This window comes from Castor canadensis, chromosome 10 (genome assembly GCF_047511655.1).
Source record: "Castor canadensis chromosome 10, mCasCan1.hap1v2, whole genome shotgun sequence".
Lineage (NCBI taxonomy): Eukaryota > Metazoa > Chordata > Mammalia > Rodentia > Castoridae > Castor > Castor canadensis.
Genome location: NC_133395.1, coordinates 83887887 through 83906635, shown reverse-complemented (window position 1 = coordinate 83906635; position 18749 = coordinate 83887887). Strand labels below are relative to the sequence as shown.

The following is an 18749-nucleotide window of genomic DNA, read 5'->3' as shown; positions in this document are numbered from 1 at the left end:
CTTAGAGCAGCAGAAAGATGTTCATGACCATCTCTCAAGAAGGCATCTTATTACGGATTCATATAGATTGGTATTATTTGGTTTTATGGTTTTTGAAGAGCATGTAAGTTTGGTAGGCACATGATAGCTGAAGGTCTGTTTTTGGAAACTGCTCAAGTGTGAATTAATGAAACTCCCACAAAGAACAATATGTGCCACTTTCAGAAATAACAATTTCTTTTGAACACAGCCTTTAGGTAAATTGTAAATAAGAGACAGAGTTGTAAGTAGTCCTGGGATTTGTATTTAAAGACTAAGTGGTAGTGACTTCAAAGGTGAATTTCAGGTACATGTAATTGGAGGTGTTTTCAGCCATATGCTCATATGTATGTAACAATTACTTTCTAGATAAAAATCACTGGAACCTAAAGATAATGATGCAAATAATGGGCTTTTATTACTGAAATATATTTACTTTTTAAATATTGTAGATAAATACACAGATGGTCAGATTACTATATTATTAAATGTAATTTTTTTTTTTTGGTGTTTTTCATGGTTAGGAATTAATTCAGAATGCAGAAGATGCTGGGGCCACAGAAGTTAAATTTTTATATGATGAAACTCAGTATGGAACGGAGACTCTTTGGTCAAAAGATATGGCACAATATCAGGGTAAGAATCAATTTGTTAGGGGCAAGTTTTATCTTTTGTACTAACAGGTGATTTTTAATGATTTACAATACTTTGTTTAATGGACAGTCTATCATTGGTACTTCTTGTAATTCAGGTGTTTTCCTCTGCTTTTGGTGGGAAGATGTCCCTGTCATTTGGTATTTTAGAAAATACAAAAAAATCTCAAAATAATAAGCCTGTTATCTATTCAGTCAACTTGTATATTATCAGTAAGATAAATGGATACCCTATGCATATAAATAACACTTTCTTGCATTTGGAAAGAAATTCTAAGAGACTACTTTTGTGTATTTTCTGCTTTGGAATGCCTTTATGCTAGGAGTAGAAGATAGATGTAAGGGGAAGAGGGAACAAGGAAAATGAAAAGAGAAATAATAAGAGAACCATAACCAGTAGGGTCATGATAGCTTACCTGTACTCTGTGAAGCACTGTGTTGAAAGGAATGTTTGTGACTTTAGTATGTCTCATATGTTGATAGGATGATTGTGAATGACTGTATAATGGTGGAAAGTTTCTGAGGAAAAGAAGGGTTAGACATATGTTCAGAGAAATGTAAGTTATATAGTTTTAAAAGAATGCTTGTGTGATTTAGAGGGTAATCATTATTGTTCATTAAATATGTAGCATTTATAGCTATTAGTCATTCTTAGATGGAATCTGTGATTTGAAAGTCACACTTTCTCTGTAGTATAAAAGAGCTGTGTAAGATGTGGAAATATCAGGAGGTTTGTATGCTTGTCCTGACTTACCATTTATAATGAGAGGATTAGCTTGTAAGTTTCTTGGCTGTATGTCTATGATTCAATGATAGCAATGCAGAAGGGCATCAATTTGGATTCAGGGACTTCATGTTGAGCCCTTGTCCTGCACAGGGCTACTACACTGCACAGTTCTACAGGCCTATGACGCCAGTGGCACCTCTGATCCTTATGTTTGCTTCTGGCCACATACAAATGGCAGTAAGGGAAAAGTCTGTCTCCCAGTTATTTGAGGATTGGATGAGATGATAGATGTGATGATGTTTATGTCTGGTGATATTCTGATGTTTAAGTGTCTACTATATGCTGTAAAGCTATAAAGGTGAGAGTAGAGAGATGCTAGAAGCATTTTGCTCCAAAATTTTGCCAAATGCCTAGGGTTTTTGCTTCTAGTCTTGACTTCCTTTTTTTTAATTAAAATATTTGAAACAGGATTATTTAGCTGAGTTGTGCATATTAAGAGGTAGGCTCTTTGAAGGCCAATTTAAAATAAAAGTGGACATAAAAAAGTAGGTGGCGATGATCTTTATATTTAATGAACATTTGTCAAGGGCCCTCTGTGCCCTTGCGCATTGGAGAACCTCTTTCTCGTCCATTCAGATGTGAACAGTCATCCTCTTGGATCACTTTTGTCCCCATATACTGGCACTTAGTGTTGCATGTGAGAGTTCTTGTGTACAACTTGTTTTCCTTCCTCCTTATATAAGATAATAAAAATCTCCAATGGTCAAACCAGGTGCACAAGAATAGGAGGTCTTACCTAGTATCACAGTTCACTAAGACTTTCAAGGATATGGCTAGGACACATAGGTGAAAGCAGCATGGAGTGGTCTGGGACCTAGACAAGGTCTGAGACCCCACTCCTTTTGTGCTGTGTTAGGATACATCCTGGCCGGGTGTAGCAGGAATGGTCTTTGAGTGATACATGCAGACATCACTTACATTGTCATAAAACACGTCCATGTTCCTCTCTGATAGTCACGAAGCTCCTGACATTGCCAAGGAAATTATGCCTCATAAATGTGTCAATTCCAGACTTACTTATAATAAGCAGCCTTCTGCAGGTATCCAATAGCTAAGGACCCTATTCCTAGGAAACACTGTGAGTATGTTTGCCAGAATCTGTCATAGCACAAGGACACTGGGCTGGACCATCTCTTTCTTGAGTATTTCTTAAGTAAGGTGAGAAAAGTGATCACACGTCCCTGCTAGCTCTTTTCTTCTCAGACATTTGTTTTCCTCTCAGGATAGTTCTTCTTTTCATATCTCACTTTCAGAATCAGAAGCACCCTATTTGGATCAGGACAGATGGTGGGATATTTTCAAATTGATTTCAGTGGGGTGGGGAGAGAGACCCAGTGAGACTTGAAGTTGTGACTCCTGTGCTAATTCCAGGATGAGTATGATTGCATTGAATGGTAGTAACCTGCTCGATGACAACAAGCTTCTCCCTGCTAGATGCAGAGATTTGACAAGAATGGTGGCCTGGCCTACTTTCTCCAGATCGCTCTGCTTCTGTGGGCTGTCTTTGTCTGTCTTTGTTATGCCATGACCCTGAACAGCAAAGGGGCAAAAAAGCCCCAGTCTCAGGCCCTAGGGCAGTCCACTCACAGAAATGGTTTTCAGCTTGTTCCTTTTTTTTTTTTTTTTTTTTTTTTTAGGACTTGCACTGGTGGTATAAAGGTGAAACAGCAGTTTTGATACATCTGAAAACTCAAGTGGGAATGTGAAGGGGAAATTCTTTTTCATGTGAAACACTCATTTATTTGAATTTGTCAAGGAAGCATCTATTATTTTATAATTTAACAGCTGTTTAGTCAGCAGTCACACAGTGCAGGGCTGCCTGCTGGCCTTCCTGTTGGTACTGGGAAGGAAGGTAAATTTTCCGGCTGGCAGTCTGCTTGCTCTCCTGGTGATGGTTCATGGGTGTGTCCTCTGTTGGACTCTTCATTCCCTTCCGTAGGCCTTCAGATTAGGCAGATTCTTTCTAGAGCCTGGCAAGACTTCTTTCTCAGGCCTGGTGTTCTGTGCTGTGAGTTTTGTGCTCCTTCTTTCTGTGTCTTCATTGGTATTTTTTAATGGACAAGTAGAGCAAGCAGAACCACATAGTGCTTACTAGGTGCCTCTTCAAGTCAGCTGTAGTTAGGTATTGGGTAGTAACAAGATGTTTATTTACTTTAGTACTGTTCTTGCTATATTATATAAAATTTGCATATTGCATAAAAACTGATAGTGTTGTGTCATATACTCACTTGATTAGCATAGTAATATCTGGTGTTTTTGGTATCTGCTGTAGTCTGGGTGCTGTGCTGGGTCCCTCGTTTGTATTGTTTTCTCAGATTTTGACATTCCTTTGTCCTTATTGTACAGATGAGGAAACTGGGCCTGTGGTTGCAGTTGGTAATAGTCAAGCTGGTGACATCTGGTTTTGCCTGACTCTAGAGTCCTCTTTCATCTGTGTGCTGGTCTTGTCCAGAGAGTCTTTGCAGCCTTGACTAATTTCACATCCCAACATTGGCTGTTTTAAAAATAGTAGTACACCATTTTTGTAAAACAAACTAGGCCAACATCCCCATATCTGGGCTGAAATGTAAAGGAACATGAGGAGAACCTTGTGGGTGTCCAGAATCTTCACGTAGCTCATTTGCATGGTTGTTACAAGGGCCCACCACACATAAGATCTCTGTGATTTATTATGTATGCGTTATATTTAAATACCTTTTAAAGGAAAACATTGATCATCTTTAAAGAATGATGAGTAAATATAGTTGGGTATGTTCAAAGAATGTTAGTGCTTCTGAAGATAGGCCTCAAAAGTAATCTCCAAAAGTATTTGTGCAGAATTACAAATAAACTTTTTAAAGAAACTATTTTTAGAGACAGAGTGGTGTAATTCTGGAGCACTTGTTTAAACATTTGTCATGTTAATGACTTTTTAAATTATGCAAATATTACCTTACAGGAAAAAAACTCCAAAACAAAAAATGCACCATCCAGACACTTACAAAGTGATTATTAACATTACTAAAAGATTACTTTTCACTTTGTGAAATAATATGTCAGAAGTTTCTTTACATAGCAAGTGTCCTTCATACATTGCAGACAATTCCATCTACAAAAAAGTGATTTAAATATGTTATTTAAAACAGTGTTCACAAAGCATAGTATGCTGTGATTAATTCCTCATCTGTCCCATATTTTGGGTATCTAAATTCTATAATGCTCTTAATTTTTTCTTTTTGGATTTTTGGTCAGTGATAATGTATTTCTTTGGGTACAAATTTTTACCATTATTCTGTGTTTTTATTTTTGTTGTGAAGGCAATTGGAATGGTAATGCAGAATTCAGACATTGCACTCAGTTCTATTTTCTCATCAAATAGGTGGCTTTGTGTAGAGGAATCTCTTGACATAGAACTGAATGCTTTGGCGAACTTCTTGTTGAATATCTGACTGTGCATTTTAATTTTAACACCAGGGTCAGCTCTTTATGTGTACAACAATGCAGTTTTCACTCCGGAGGACTGGCACGGTATTCAAGAAATAGCAAGAAGCAGGAAAAAGGATGACCCTTTGAAGGTTGGAAGATTTGGAATCGGGTTTAATTCTGTCTATCATATAACAGGTGAGGATTTGGCTTTTCAATCTTGATAATAGAAAGTACTTTAGCCTAAATTCTGTAATTTATTTGGTTAATCTCAGAGATGATACTGTTTTAAAGACATCTTTCCCACATTCTCCTGCCAGTGACAATGAATATCTTAATAAAATATCAGTGTCTTGAATTTTCTAAAATTATCATGGTAACTATACCAAAGTTTTACTTTTTTATGTGAAGTTAAAAGTTAGTTGTCACAATATAGTGTAATATTATCATTGTATGTGATTTAAAATGTAGCTTTTGAAATACACAAAATTGTCACTATGAAAAATTGTTATACTACAAAATCTTTACAGGTCAAGTTGATTCTAATAGATTTTCTTGGACAATTTTGTAAATATTGAGGGTTAAAGAGGAAAGTGTAATATCTCACTCAATAGAGTAAGATAATGAAGATCTTTGGATTGATTCTGGTGTCTACATTTTCCTTTCAAATCAACATTCTACTCTTCTTAGATTTATAAGTATTTTACAGGTTACTTTGAAATAATGTTTTGAATCTAGAAAGAACATGAGGTTTCTGGTTGATAAATACAATAGAAAATCCTTGAAGCTCTCAATATAGACATCTGTAAGAGTATAGAATATGGCTATTTTAGCCAAGTTATGGAAACAGCCAAGATGCCCCACTACTGATGAATGGATCAAGAAAATGTGGTATCTATACACAATGGAATTTTATGCAGCCATGAAGAAGAACGAAATGTTATCATTCGCTGGTAAATGGATGGAATTGGAGAACATCATTCTGAGTGAGGTTAGCCTGGCCCAAAAGACCAAAAATCGTATGTTCTCCCTCATATGTGGACATTAGATCAAGGGCAAACACAACAAGGGGATTGGACTATGATCACAAGATAAAAGCGAGAGCACACAAGGAAGGGGTAAGGATAGGTAAGACACCTAAAAAACTAGCTAGCATTTGTTGCCCTCAACGCAGAGAAACTAAAGCAGATACCTTCAAAGCAACTGAGGCCAATAGGAAAAGGGGAACAGGTACTAGAGAAAAGGTTAGATCAAGAAGAATTAACGTAGAAGGTAACACACACGCACAGGACATCAATGTGAGTCAACTCCCTGTATAGCTATCCTTATCTCAACTAGCAAAAACCCTTGGTCCTTCCTATTATTGCTTCTACTCTCTCTTCAACAAAATTAGAGATAAGGGCAAAATAGTTTCTGCTGGGTATTGAGGGGGTGGGGGGGAGAGGAAGGGGATGGGGTGGGTGGTAAGGGAGGGGGTAGGGGCAGGGGGGAGAAATGACCCAAGCATTGTATGCACATATGAATAAAAAAAAAAAAAGAATATGGCTATTTTTTCAGAATCACATCTCTTAGCACTTATTGTAGTCGTGTGATAAAAATTCATTATGGGATTGTTTCTTTTTATGGTCTTGCTTGAAACTGTCTTGCAGGAGGAGAGACTAAGCAGACAGGGAGGGCTATGACTTGAAGCTTGAAGGCCATTTAACTTACCCTCTAACTGGTATAAATTAAATTAAATTGGGACTGCCCTGGGTGAGTGGAAAGCAGGGTCTTCCTAACTATAGTCAAACTTTAGTAAACTTAACTGCATTTACATTCATACTTACATATTAAAGAAGATTGCTATATTACAGTTTTATTATAAGTTAAAATATGGCTGTTGTACATAAATGTTAGTATTTATGATGCATCATGTGTTTTGTAAATGTCAGGAGGCACAGGTATGAGTTGCACAGTGTGGAGACTATTACACAAGAGTGAAGGTGATGTTAGAGCCACACTGACTGCCCAGCACCTCCATCTCTGTGTGTGTTTGTTCGCTAGCTGACAAGAGCACATTTTTGTGGGACATTAGTTAGAGGGCTATTCTCTAACCTGAGCATTTGAGAAGGTCATAGGTAATGGTTTTACAGGATCAGGAGGCTCCCTGACCTGGTTTCAGTCATGGGAGTGTGCCATGCGTAATGAAGTAGGGGTGTGTGGACCCTAGACTGCACTGTGGATGGGTTTAGCCTCATAGTCGGTGGACATGAGGGTTTGATACTTCAAATACCTGAGATCTTAGGAGTTGGTACTTGTGATTGGACCTGCGGCTGCAACCACAAATATTAAGGATTGACTTTATTGGGGTTACATCTGGTATTAAGATTAGGGGCTAAAGTGTTTATGTGCAGCAAAACATGTCAGAGTCACCTGAGGATGTCCTCTCAGGCACCATGGATATAAAGTCCGATACACCTAGTGCCAGTGTTGAAATACCACTCTGTCTTTGTTTGGGAAACAGGTAATCAGTTCTGGAGCCATGTTGGACAAAACGTGTATCTTTAAGTCAGACAGTTAGGTCCAGTGTGGTGAGGTGCTTCCAGTGGGGGAAGCACTTTATCCCAGGTTGCGCACTTCTTGCTCGCTCCAGGGCCTGAGCTTGTTGAGTGACGTGGTGTGTGGAACCACCTGCAGTATGTTTTTCTCCCCATATTTTTCATAGTCTACAGTTGAATTTCAAATTTCAGGTATAGGGTGCAACTCTGTCAGCTGTGGGGGCTGAATGTAAATATCCAGATACTCCTTACGTGTTTGTTTTATGAATATTTGAGCCTGTATTTAGGTTTTTCACATTAATCCTGGAAGTTTCTGTGCCTGACAATTAATACTAGATTGACTTAAAAAAGAAATTATTATTTCTCATATTCAAAGTGTTGCAATTCCAAGCTAAGTGAGATTCGCTTTAGAATTATTTTGTGGCTCCTGCTTTTCCAAATACGATACTTTACAATTAAAGTGTAGTTAAAATTTCTGAATTGGTCATGAGGTAATTTTTTCTTTGCAGATGTTCCCTGTATCTTCAGCGGTGACCAGATTGGGATGTTAGATCCTCATCAAACACTTTTTGGCCCCCAAGAATCAGGCCAGTGTTGGAATCTCAAAGATGACAGCAAAGAAATTAGTGCACTTTCGGACCAATTTGCACCATTTGTGGGTGTTTTTGGAAGCACCAAGGAAACGTTTATAAATGGTACTTTTCCTGGAACATTTTTCCGTTTCCCTCTTCGCCTGCAACCTTCACAGCTTAGTAGCAACCTCTACAATAAGCAGAAGGTGCTCGAGTTGTTCGAATCCTTCAGGGCGGATGCAGACACAGTGCTGCTCTTTCTGAAGAGTGTGCAGGCGGTCTCCTTACATGTCCGAGAGGCAGACGGGACAGAGAAACTGGTATTTAGAGTGACTGCAAGTGAGAATGAGGCCCTGAAACATGAACGGCCGAATTCTATCAAGATTCTGGGAACTGCTATAAGTAACTATTGTAAAAAGATCCCAAGCAGCAGCATCACCTGTGTAACATATCACGTGAATATAGCTTTGGAGGACGACAGTACTGAGGGCGCTCAGAGGACATCGTGGTTGGTGTGTAACAGTGTGGGTGGGCGAGGGATTAGCAGCAAACTTGACTCTCTAGCTGATGAATTGAAATTTGTCCCAATCATAGGAATAGCCATGTCTTTATCAGGCAGAGAAGTTGAAGAAAAAGGAGCAATATCTGATTTCTCTGGAAAAGCATTTTGTTTTCTTCCTTTACCTCCTGGTGAGGAAAGCAAAACAGGGCTCCCGGTTCACATTAGTGGGTTCTTTGGCCTCACTGACAACCGCAGGAGCATAAAGTGGAGAGAGCTGGATCAGTGGAGAGACCCTGCGGCCTTGTGGAATGAACTTCTTGTTGCCAATGTTGTCCCCAGAGCTTACGCTACTCTGATCTTAGATTCCATAAAACGCCTGGAGACAGAAAAGAGCTCTGACTTCCCTTTGTCGGTGGACGTCATCTACAAGCTTTGGCCTGAAGCCAGCAAAATCAAGGCACCCTGGCGGCCCCTGTTGGGGCCTCTGTTCAGCGAGCTGTTCCAGAATGCCGTCATTTACTCCATTGGCAGTGCCTGGGTCAAGCTGGAGCAGGCACACTTCTCGGAGCTAGACGAAAGTCTGGAATACACAGCATCTGTGCTCAGCTACCTCCAGAGCTCAGGGAAGCAGGTGGCCAAGGTGCCAGGGAATGTGGCTGCTGCCATAGAGCTCAGTGCTGTGGCCTCCTCTGGCGCAGCCCCTGTGAGGAAGGTGACGCCTGCGTGGGTGCGGCAGGTGCTGAGGAAGTGCGCTCACCTGGGCAGTGCTGAAGAAAAGCTCCACCTTCTAGAGTTCGTGCTGTCCGACCATGCCTACAGCGAGCTGCTGGGGCTGGAGCTGCTACCTTTACAAAATGGAGATTTTGTCCCCTTCTCCTCATCTGTATCAGATCAAGATGTTATTTATATTACCTCAGAAGAGTATCCAAGGTAGAGATCACACTTTGCAATGCTAGTTTTACTCTTGAAGGCTCCCACCCCTCTCCACAGTTAGAGTCCTTTACTGAATCCACCAGTTAGTTATGCAGATTTTTATGGTTAGGAAGACTTTTGATGAAATACTCGGTTAAAATATTAAAGGGTACCTTTCCTATTTTTTAATGAGAAACATTCCAGTGTTTCTCAGTTAAAAAGTTACCTAAAAGCTGGGCTTGGTGGCACATGCCTGTAGTCCTTGCTGTTTGGGAGGCTAAGGCAGAAGGATCACTTGAGCCCAGAGTTCTAGGTATTTGGATTTGATGTGTTCATTATACTTTATGTAAAATAAAATTGTAGATTTAACTGGCTTGAAATTACAAGAATTCCAAGAAACCTTAGAATTGTTAGGAGATTGTAATTGCTGTGTACCTTTCATTTTCTAGGTCCCTTTTTCCAGGTCTTGAAGGAAGATTTATATTAGATTACTTGAAGCCTCACCTTCTAGCTGCTTTAAAGGAAGCTGCCCAAACCCGAGGTATTATAGTTATTTTTTTTAACTTTTTTAAAGTAAACCTCTTTACAAAAATGTAAACAGTTTTTATAAGATTTTTATTGACAATTATCCATTTTAGATTTGTAAATCAACAATTTAATATGGTTCAGCTTATAGAATTGTGTTTTATAATGTTTTAGGAGTCATTCTAGTACCTAGGTTGTACTTAAGGATCTCCTGTCATGGTCTGCTGGTGGATCTTTTATAGAGATCTCATCTCAACTGCACAATGTTTTTCTCTTTTGAGCCTCCAATCCTCAGAACTTGCAGCCTGTGTGATAATTGGGACAGAAAATGGTAGTTGAATTTCACAGAAAGGTTAAGTTTAAGGTCATCAGTTGTGTGCCTGGAGATCAGGACTTCCACCTTGTGCTCTCTGCTGGGTTTCCCACACCAGCACCCCTCCACAGTTTTATGTGGTTATTTGGAGTTTGTGTTAGACAGGATCTGCTGCATTAAACAGATCACCTTTTAAGAAATATGGACTGATGAAGACAAGAGGATCTTAGGGGCCTTTTATTGAGAGTTATTTTTAGGAAAAGACAATTTTGGGGAAAACATCAAAGTAACTTCAATACTGTCTTTCAACTTTTGCAAGCATCCTTTCCCTTATAAAACTATTGTCTGAACTTTGTCTAAGTAAGATATCGGCCAGAGAAATTTGTGCTACTGGTGAACACTGTGAAGCATATTCTTTGTGATGTGTTTTGTATAACATGTGTTCTTTTGTTTTCAAGGAAAAGTTGCTAATAATTACACATCTTTATTCATTAAAACATACATGAAAGGATTTGGAATGTGGCAGGCAAATTAGATTGGACTGAAAGTGAGACTAAAAACATGAGTGTACAGCTGTTTCTTGGCACAAAGATCTGTAATTGTGAGATCATCACTTGAGACTGGGTTTCCAATATGTAGATGACACATTTAACTGTGAACTGTCATCTTTAGGAGAGCTTTTTCTGGAATCTAAGCATGAATTCCTATAACCCTGCTGTTCTTTACTGTAGTGTTTTAGAGCCCTTCCTCCTTTTTTTCCCTGTGTCCATCTCTTCCCTCTCTTTCAAATTGTGTTATATTCCTTACTTAAAAACTTTGCTCTGAAATACAAGGCTTATACAGAAAAGTGCATGTAGGCTTAGTGACAGTGTACAAACTGAGCATACCCAGGAGTAAGTCATAAGGCTGCCATCCCTAGAACCCTCTCTTGTCTTTTCCAGTCCCATCACTCAAGGGGAGCCGTGGTCCTGGCTTTTTGACAGCAGAGGGTAACTTCAATAGCCATTGTTCCTACAGAAGGAATCCTACAGTGCGTTCTTCATGGCTTGTCTACCTCAGCTTGCTTTTCTGTGCCTGAGACTCTTCCAGATGATTGCGTACAGCTGTGGATCACTCTTTCTCATTTATGTGTGATGGATTGCTTTGCAAGAGAGGATTTTTGTTGGTGACAAATCATTTCTGAGGTAGATGTGGATTTGCAAATCAGATGAAAATTATTCAGCGTCAAATCAAGTGAAGAGGTTAGAGAGCCAACAGAATAATACTGCTTTTGCTCAAGAATGTTCATATATTCTGTGATACAGAGACAGCATAGCCACACTTTTCTTTTCTAGCCCCAGGGCGAGGGGGCACACTTGGTGTTAAATTTTTAGAGGTGAGTTAAATTTATAAATTAGGTGCTTTGATATCTTTACAGAGTTGAGATTTCCCACTTTATATCTCTTTATTTTCTCATCTGCTATGTATTCTGATTAGTTATTTGGGGGTCATATCATAAATATCATGTTTTATCTCTGGTTCTTGGTTAATTTTTTTTTGACTGTTAACTAAATATTCATTCATCAAGTGTTTTTGTTTTATTTGTTGCCTATAATATGTGCTTGTGGCAGGTAGTGGTCTTCTGTTGAACCCTAGAATTAAATGGTTGTGAACTAATGCTCACGATGTAGTCACAGGTAGCACTGGGAAAATCACGGGCTTCCCTTATGTGAGTGGTTCCTGCCATGGAGGAGCCTGCTCTAACGAACTGCACATTTGCAGACTCTTTTTTTTTTTTAATTTTTATTGTTTTTGTTATTCATATGTGCATACAATGCTTGGGTCATTTCTCCCCCCTGCCCCCACCCCCTCCCTTACCACCCACTCCGCCCCCTCTCTCTCCCCCCTACTTCTCCCCCCACCCCCTCGCTACCCAGCAGAAACTATTTTGCCCTTATCTCTAATTTTGTTGAAGAGAGAGTAGAAGCAATAATAGGAAGGAACAAGGGTTTTTGCTGGTTGAGATAAGGATAGCTATACAAGTTGACTCACATTGATTTCCTGTGCGTTTGTGTTACCTTCTAGGTTAATTCTTCTTGATCTAACCTTTTCTCTAGTTCCTGGACCCCTTCTCCTATTGGCCTCAGTTGCTTTTAAGGTATCTGCTTTAGTTTCTCTGCGTTGAGGGCAACAAATTCTAGTTAATTTTTTAGGTGTTGTAGACTCTTTTTAAAGCCACCATTCAGACAGGTCATTTCACTTTCTAGAGGTGTGGCGTATATGTGGGGTATTTGTGAGAAGAGAAGCCAAGAGTATTATGTTTATGGAGCTCCCCTCACATGGTAGGAAACACCATACTGCGGACTTCTTGCTGTGAACACTGGTTGCTCCATTGTGGAGTGTGGAAAGCAGTGTGACTTTCTGTTCCTGTGGCAGGTAAAGCTGATTGCCCAGCTTTGAAAAGGCTGCTGCAGAGAATTGGAACATGTGGGTTTTTTTTTTTTTTTATTTCTTGCAGTGGGCTCTTGTTTCTAATTACATAGCTCAAGTTCTCTTTCTCATTGCTTGATAATTTTACCCTTACTTGTCGCACATTTAAGCCCCTTTGCCAAATATCAAGTGATTGCTTGTATTTTCAGTGTTTCCTTCTGTTGTCCCTTTTTCTTTAGTAATTAAGCATTTCAGGGAAAAGAAAACAAACTTTGGCTTTGATCTCCTTGTATTTGGTCATGGTTGAGCCTTTAGAAGAGTAATCTTACTCTCACCATTGGTTGTCACTGCAAACAGATTCTTCCATTGTCATTCCACTGCACAGGCTGGGTGGGGTCCTAATGAATGATTTCTGTGTCATTAACTATAGTGGGCTCTTTTGTGACCCTTACTTGACCTCTGAAGGTCTGATAGTACTTCTCACCCCCGTCCATCTTAAACTGTTAGTGTTTATGGCACCATTCCATCATGGTTTCCTAATGCTTTGCTTGTTTCTCAGAATTTGCAAATCTCTATTCCTCATTTCACTCCCTAAATGTGGGTTAGTTTGGGGGCTCCTTCCTCAACTCTTATATTTTGTTCTTTGCCTTCTGTAAGTATATCTATTCATGTGTTGATGAACTCCATAGCATCCCAGTCTCAAGAGGAATAGCTAGTGCAATGAATGAAAACCTGGGCTTGTAGTCACAAAAATCCAGACTCAAACTGTACTCCTTTTTTTTTTTTTTTGTTACTGGTACTGGGATTTGAGCTCAGTTCCTTTAGCATTTTCTAGGCAGGCACTCTACCACTTGAGTCATACATCCAGTCCTTTTGGCTTTAGTTTATTTTTCAGAGAGGGTGTTGAACTTTTGCTGGGGGGTGGGCTTGGACCTACCTCTGCCTCTAGCATAGTTGGGATCATAGGTATGATTTATCATGCTCAGCTTGTTGGTTGAGATGGAGTCTTGCTATCTTTTTTTGCCTGGGTTGGTCTCAAACTGGGATCTTCTCATCTCCATCTCCCATAAAGCTGGAATGATAGGCCAATACCACAGTGTCACTCTTATTTATTATGCGACTTTAAACAAATAACCTATTGTCTTTGAGCCTCTCTCTTTTCATCAATAACATGGTCTGCATTGATATCCTTCAATGAAGGATATATCTGAGATCTGCAGGATTTGTTTACAGGAAGGTAGGGTTGCTTTCTTATAAAGTTAATGATATGAGGGTAAGGGCTGGATAGGGGGTGACAGCTTTCACAACTTTACCAGGTAACTTGAATCCAGATTTGCATGATCACAGCAAGACAGATTATTAGAAGCTTTACTGTAGTAATTTATTCATGGCAGGTAATAACTCGAATCCTAGCACACAATAATGCTGACAAACAGCAGCTATTACGATCATAAGTCATTCACAATGTTGGTCTCTATCTTTTCCCTTAGTCTGACTCTCCTTAGAGTGCATCACCCATGCAGCTGCTCCAGAGTGAGTCCTGCATTTCTTATCTTTGTTCTGCAGCTTGCAGGCTCTGAGGATTGGTCTCTGGAAGTTTTCTGTGTCAGTTCTTTGCCTTATTCCAGTGCCACTGTGTAGCACAGATCCTTAATGTCTTGCGACATTATTGCAGTGCTCTTGGCAATGGTGTCCCTGCTTCCAGCACTCACTCTTCACCTGACTGTGTCACATACCTGATGCAGTTTCCCAGTGGATTCTGATTTTATCAGTCATGATTTAGGCTTGCTAGTATGGACGAGGTGGCTTTCCAGGACACTGAACTTCCTTGATGGTGAATGCCTATGACTGTCCATGCTATCTCAGTGGCCTGGCATCATTCGAGGTCCCTCTTCTGTGCTAGTTATGCAAGCACATGTAGGTTGATGAACATGAAAGCTCTGTTAATTTAATGAGAGCAATGAGACCAGACAGATTTGTCTCCACCATGTACCACAATGTCTACTTCAAGGTAGGTGCTTCCATGAATGTTTTATCTCTACTTTTATACATGTGTTTCTTTTGCTTAGAAAACTTTCTTTTCATCCTTCACTTTGCCCAGAAATGTGTGTGTGTGTGTGTGGGGGGTGCTGGAGATTGAACTCAGGGCCTCACATATATGAGGCAAGTATTATTACTTAGTTTTTGAGCTTTTTGAGGTCCTTACATATTCTACATATTAACCACTTGTCAAGTGTAAAACTCACAAATATTTTCTCCTATTCGGTATATTGTCTCTTTACTCTGATGATTGTTTGCTTTGGTGTACAGAAATTTTTAGTTTGATGTAATCCCCTCTGTCTAGTTTTGCTTTTGTTTCTTGGACTTTTGGGGTCTTGCTAAAAAAAAATCCTTATCCCTCCCAATGTCCTGTTTTCTTCCAGTAATTTCATAGTTTGAGGTCTTACAGTTGAATCTTTAGCCCGCTTGAGATGACTTTTTATAACTGGTGAGAGATAGGGGTGAGTTTGATTCTTCTGATATGGATACCTAGCTTTCCCAGCAGTGTTAATCAAAAGAGCTGTCTTTTCTCCAGTATATGTTCTTAGTGCCTCTGTTGAAAACCAGCTGGCTATAGAAGAATGGGCTTACATCTAGGGTCTCGTACCGACTGGCCAATGTGTCTGTGTCTACGCCACCATGTGTGAAGTCAGGTGTGGATGCCTCCTGCTTTGTTTTATCTTTTTGTTTAAGATGACTTTGTCTATTCAGGATTTTTTTTTTTGTGGTTTTACATAAATTTTAGGATTCTTTTTCCTAATTCTGTGAAGAATGTTTTGATAGAGATTGCATTGAATCTGTAGATTGCTTTGGGTAGTATGGACATTTTAACATTAGTGGTTCTTCCAGTCCATGAACACAGGACATCTTTCCATCTTTTGTGTACTTTTCAATTTATTTCATCAGTGTTCTGTAGTTTTCATTATCAAAAGCATTCATCTCTTTGGTTATATTCATTGCTAGGTATTTTGTTTGTTTTGTAGCTGTTGTAAATGAGATTGCTGTTTTTGATGTTGCTTTTTTTTATTTCAGATAATCCTCTGTGGTATATAGCCGTACTACTGATTTTTGTATATTGATTTGTGTCCTGCAGGTTTGCTGAATTTGTTTATTAGTTGTAATGTAATGTTTTTTGGTTAATCTCTGGGTTTTTCCATATGCAAGATCATGTCATCTAGTGACAGTTTCATTTCATCTCTTCCAGTTGGGATGACCTTCATTGCTTTCTCTTGTATGATTCCTCTGGCTAGAACTTCTAATGCTGTATTGAAGACAAGGGGTGAAAGTAGGCATCTTTGCTGTGTTCCAGATCTTAGAAAGCTTTAGCTTTTCTTTATTCCTTATAATGGCCTTTATGAAGTTATTAAGTTGTGCATGTATACTTAACTTACTGAGCATTTTTATTACAAAAGGATACTGAACTTTATCAAATGCCTTTTCTGCATCTACTGAGATGACCACGTGGTATCTGTCCTTCTTCATGTTGGTGTGTTCTCTCATGTTTACTGATTTGCATCTGCAAACCATCTCTGAGATGATCCCCCTTAACCATTGTGAGTAATCCTTTTAATGTGTTGTTGGATTCAGTTTGCTAGTATTTTATTGAGGGATTTTACATTATGTTCATTGAAGATACTGACCTATAGCTTTTTGTTGTTGTGTTCTTGTCTGGTTTGGGTATCAGGGTAATCCTGGCCACATAGAATGAGATTGGAGGGATTCCCTTGTGTTTAGTTGTTTTAGGAATGATTTAAGAAGAACTGATACTAATTCTATAAATGTTTGGTAGAGCTCAACAGTGGTGTCATCTGGTGCTGGGTTTTTCTTTGATGGGAGACTTAATTACTGATTCAGTCTCATTACTTTTTATTGTTCTGTCAGGTTTTCCTGTTCTTTATGATTCAATATGGGTAAGGTATATGTGTCTAGGAAGTTGTCCATTTCTTGTAGGTTATTCAATTATTGCTATATGGCTATTCATAACAGTCTAATGATACTTTGTATTTCTGTGGTGTCAGTTGTAATTTTCATCTGTTTTTTTGTTGCCTCTGTGGCGCTGGGATTGAACCTAGGGCCTTATGCATGTGAGGCAAGCAGTGGTCCATTAAGTTATTTCCCTAATCCTCAATGCATTTCACTTAGTGCTGTTCTGTTCTTTATTCTTTATTTCTTTTCCTCTACTAATTTTGGGTTTGATCATAGGTTTTGAGACGTTTCTGATTTTTTTTTTTAATTTGGGTATTGATTTTTTTTTTAGTACTGCTTTTGTTGTATCCCATAGGTTTTAGTATGTTTTTTGTTTCAAGAAATTAAAAATTTTCCTTTTTGATCTCTTCTTTGATCCATTGGTTGTTCAAGAGCAAGGTGTTGAATTGCCATGTGTTGTTTAGTTTCAAGTTTTTCTTGTTACTAATTTCTACTTTTATTGCATTGTGGTTAGAAAAGATACTTGATAGGCTTTCAGTTTTTAAAAATTTGTCATTTTTGGCAGCACTGGGGTTTGAACTCAGGGCCTTACACTTGCTAGGCAGGCGCTCTACCACTTGAGTCATTCTACCAGCCTCCAAATATGTGTTCTTAATTGTTGGGTGGAATGTCCTATAGATGTTTATTAGATCCATTTGGTCTAGGGTGCAGTTTAACTCTGGTACTTTGTTGATTTTCTGCCTGGGTGATCTGTCCTTTGATGAAAGTGGAACATTAATGGCACCTTTTATTATGTGGAGTCTCTCTTTTAGGTCTCTTAATACTTGCTTTATATATTGAGTGCTCATATTGGATACATAAGTGCTTATTATTTATTTAATTATTTTCAGTACTGGAGCTTGAACTCAGGGCCTCCCCTTGCTAGGCAAGTGCTCTACCACTTGAGCCACAACCCTAGCCTTTTTTTTTCTTTGGTTAGTTTTCAGATGGGGTCTCATGTTTTTGCTCACGATTGGCTTCTGACCACAAGCCTCTTAACTATACCTCCCATGTAGCTGGGATTACAGACATGTATCACCTCACCGAGCTTGTTTATTGAGACATCTTGCTAACTTTTTGCTCTAGCTGGCCTCAAACATTAGTTCTCCTGATCTCCAACTCCTGAATAGCTAGGATTACAGGCATGACCCCCACTCCTGGCATATATTTAGATTTGTTATTTCTTCTTGCTGAATTGTCCTCTTTGTCATTATATGATGTTCTTCCTTGTTTCTTTTTACCACTTTTGATTTAAAGTCTATTTTATCTGATGTAAGTGTGGCTACTCCTGCTTTCTTCTAGATTCCACTGAATGTCTTATTCTATGTCTTCATAATCAGTCTATGAATGTCCTTAGTGGTAAGTGAGTTTCTTATAAGCAACATATAATTGGGTCTTATTTTTTTATTGATTCAGTTACTCTTTTAGTTGGAGAATTTAATTCATTTACACATAAGGCAATTATTGATAGATAAGGTCTTAGTAGATCCATTTTGTAACTTGTTTTCTACTTTTGTTGTAGTTCCTTTCTTCTTTCTCTCTGTCTCTTAACAATCTTCCTTTGTGGTTAAGTGAAGTACTCTAGTAGTGTGTTTTGATTTCTTATTATTTGGAATTTTCTAGTGTTCTTTGCCTTGTGGTTACCATGAAGCTTGCCAACATGTCTTTTGATTATGACAAGCTTTTTTGAAATGATAGGAATATAAGGTGATCACTGAGAAAAAAAAGAGAAAGTATGCTGATTTGAAAGTCTACACTTGCTCTGCATTCCTCTCAACATTGTGAATTTTTGATGCCCTATTTTACAACTTTCATTGTTGACCATCTCTCAACTTATTAATGCAACTTTGATATCTTTGTTTTGGCTTTTAGTCTTCATATTAAAGATATGAATGGTTTACGCATCATGTTTACAATATTACAATGATTTGCAATCACTCTGAATTTGTGTAGTTGCTCTTACCATTGAGTTTTATTTTTGCGGTACTGGGGTTTGAACTCAAAGCCTCATATTGCTAGGCAGGAGCTCTACCACTTGAGCCATGCCTCTTGCCTTTTTTGCTTTAAGTATTGTTCAAATAGGGTCTCATGCTTATGCCCAGGCTGGACTGGAG

General features: G+C 38.8%; 1 protein-coding gene across 5 annotated transcripts in view; it reads left to right on the top strand.

Moving 5' to 3' along the window:
* Window positions 1-18749, top strand: part of Sacs (sacsin molecular chaperone) — an 85160-nt gene that overhangs the window by 44474 nt on the left and 21937 nt on the right. For all 5 annotated transcript variants that reach the window (XM_020187386.2, XM_074043726.1, XM_074043727.1 and 2 more), the window contains 4 exons: window positions 543-654; window positions 4912-5058; window positions 7907-9401; window positions 9833-9924. In XM_020187386.2, coding sequence (XP_020042975.2) covers window positions 543-654; window positions 4912-5058; window positions 7907-9401; window positions 9833-9924 — 1846 coding nt within the window. The remainder of the gene's footprint in view (window positions 1-542; window positions 655-4911; window positions 5059-7906; window positions 9402-9832; window positions 9925-18749) is intronic.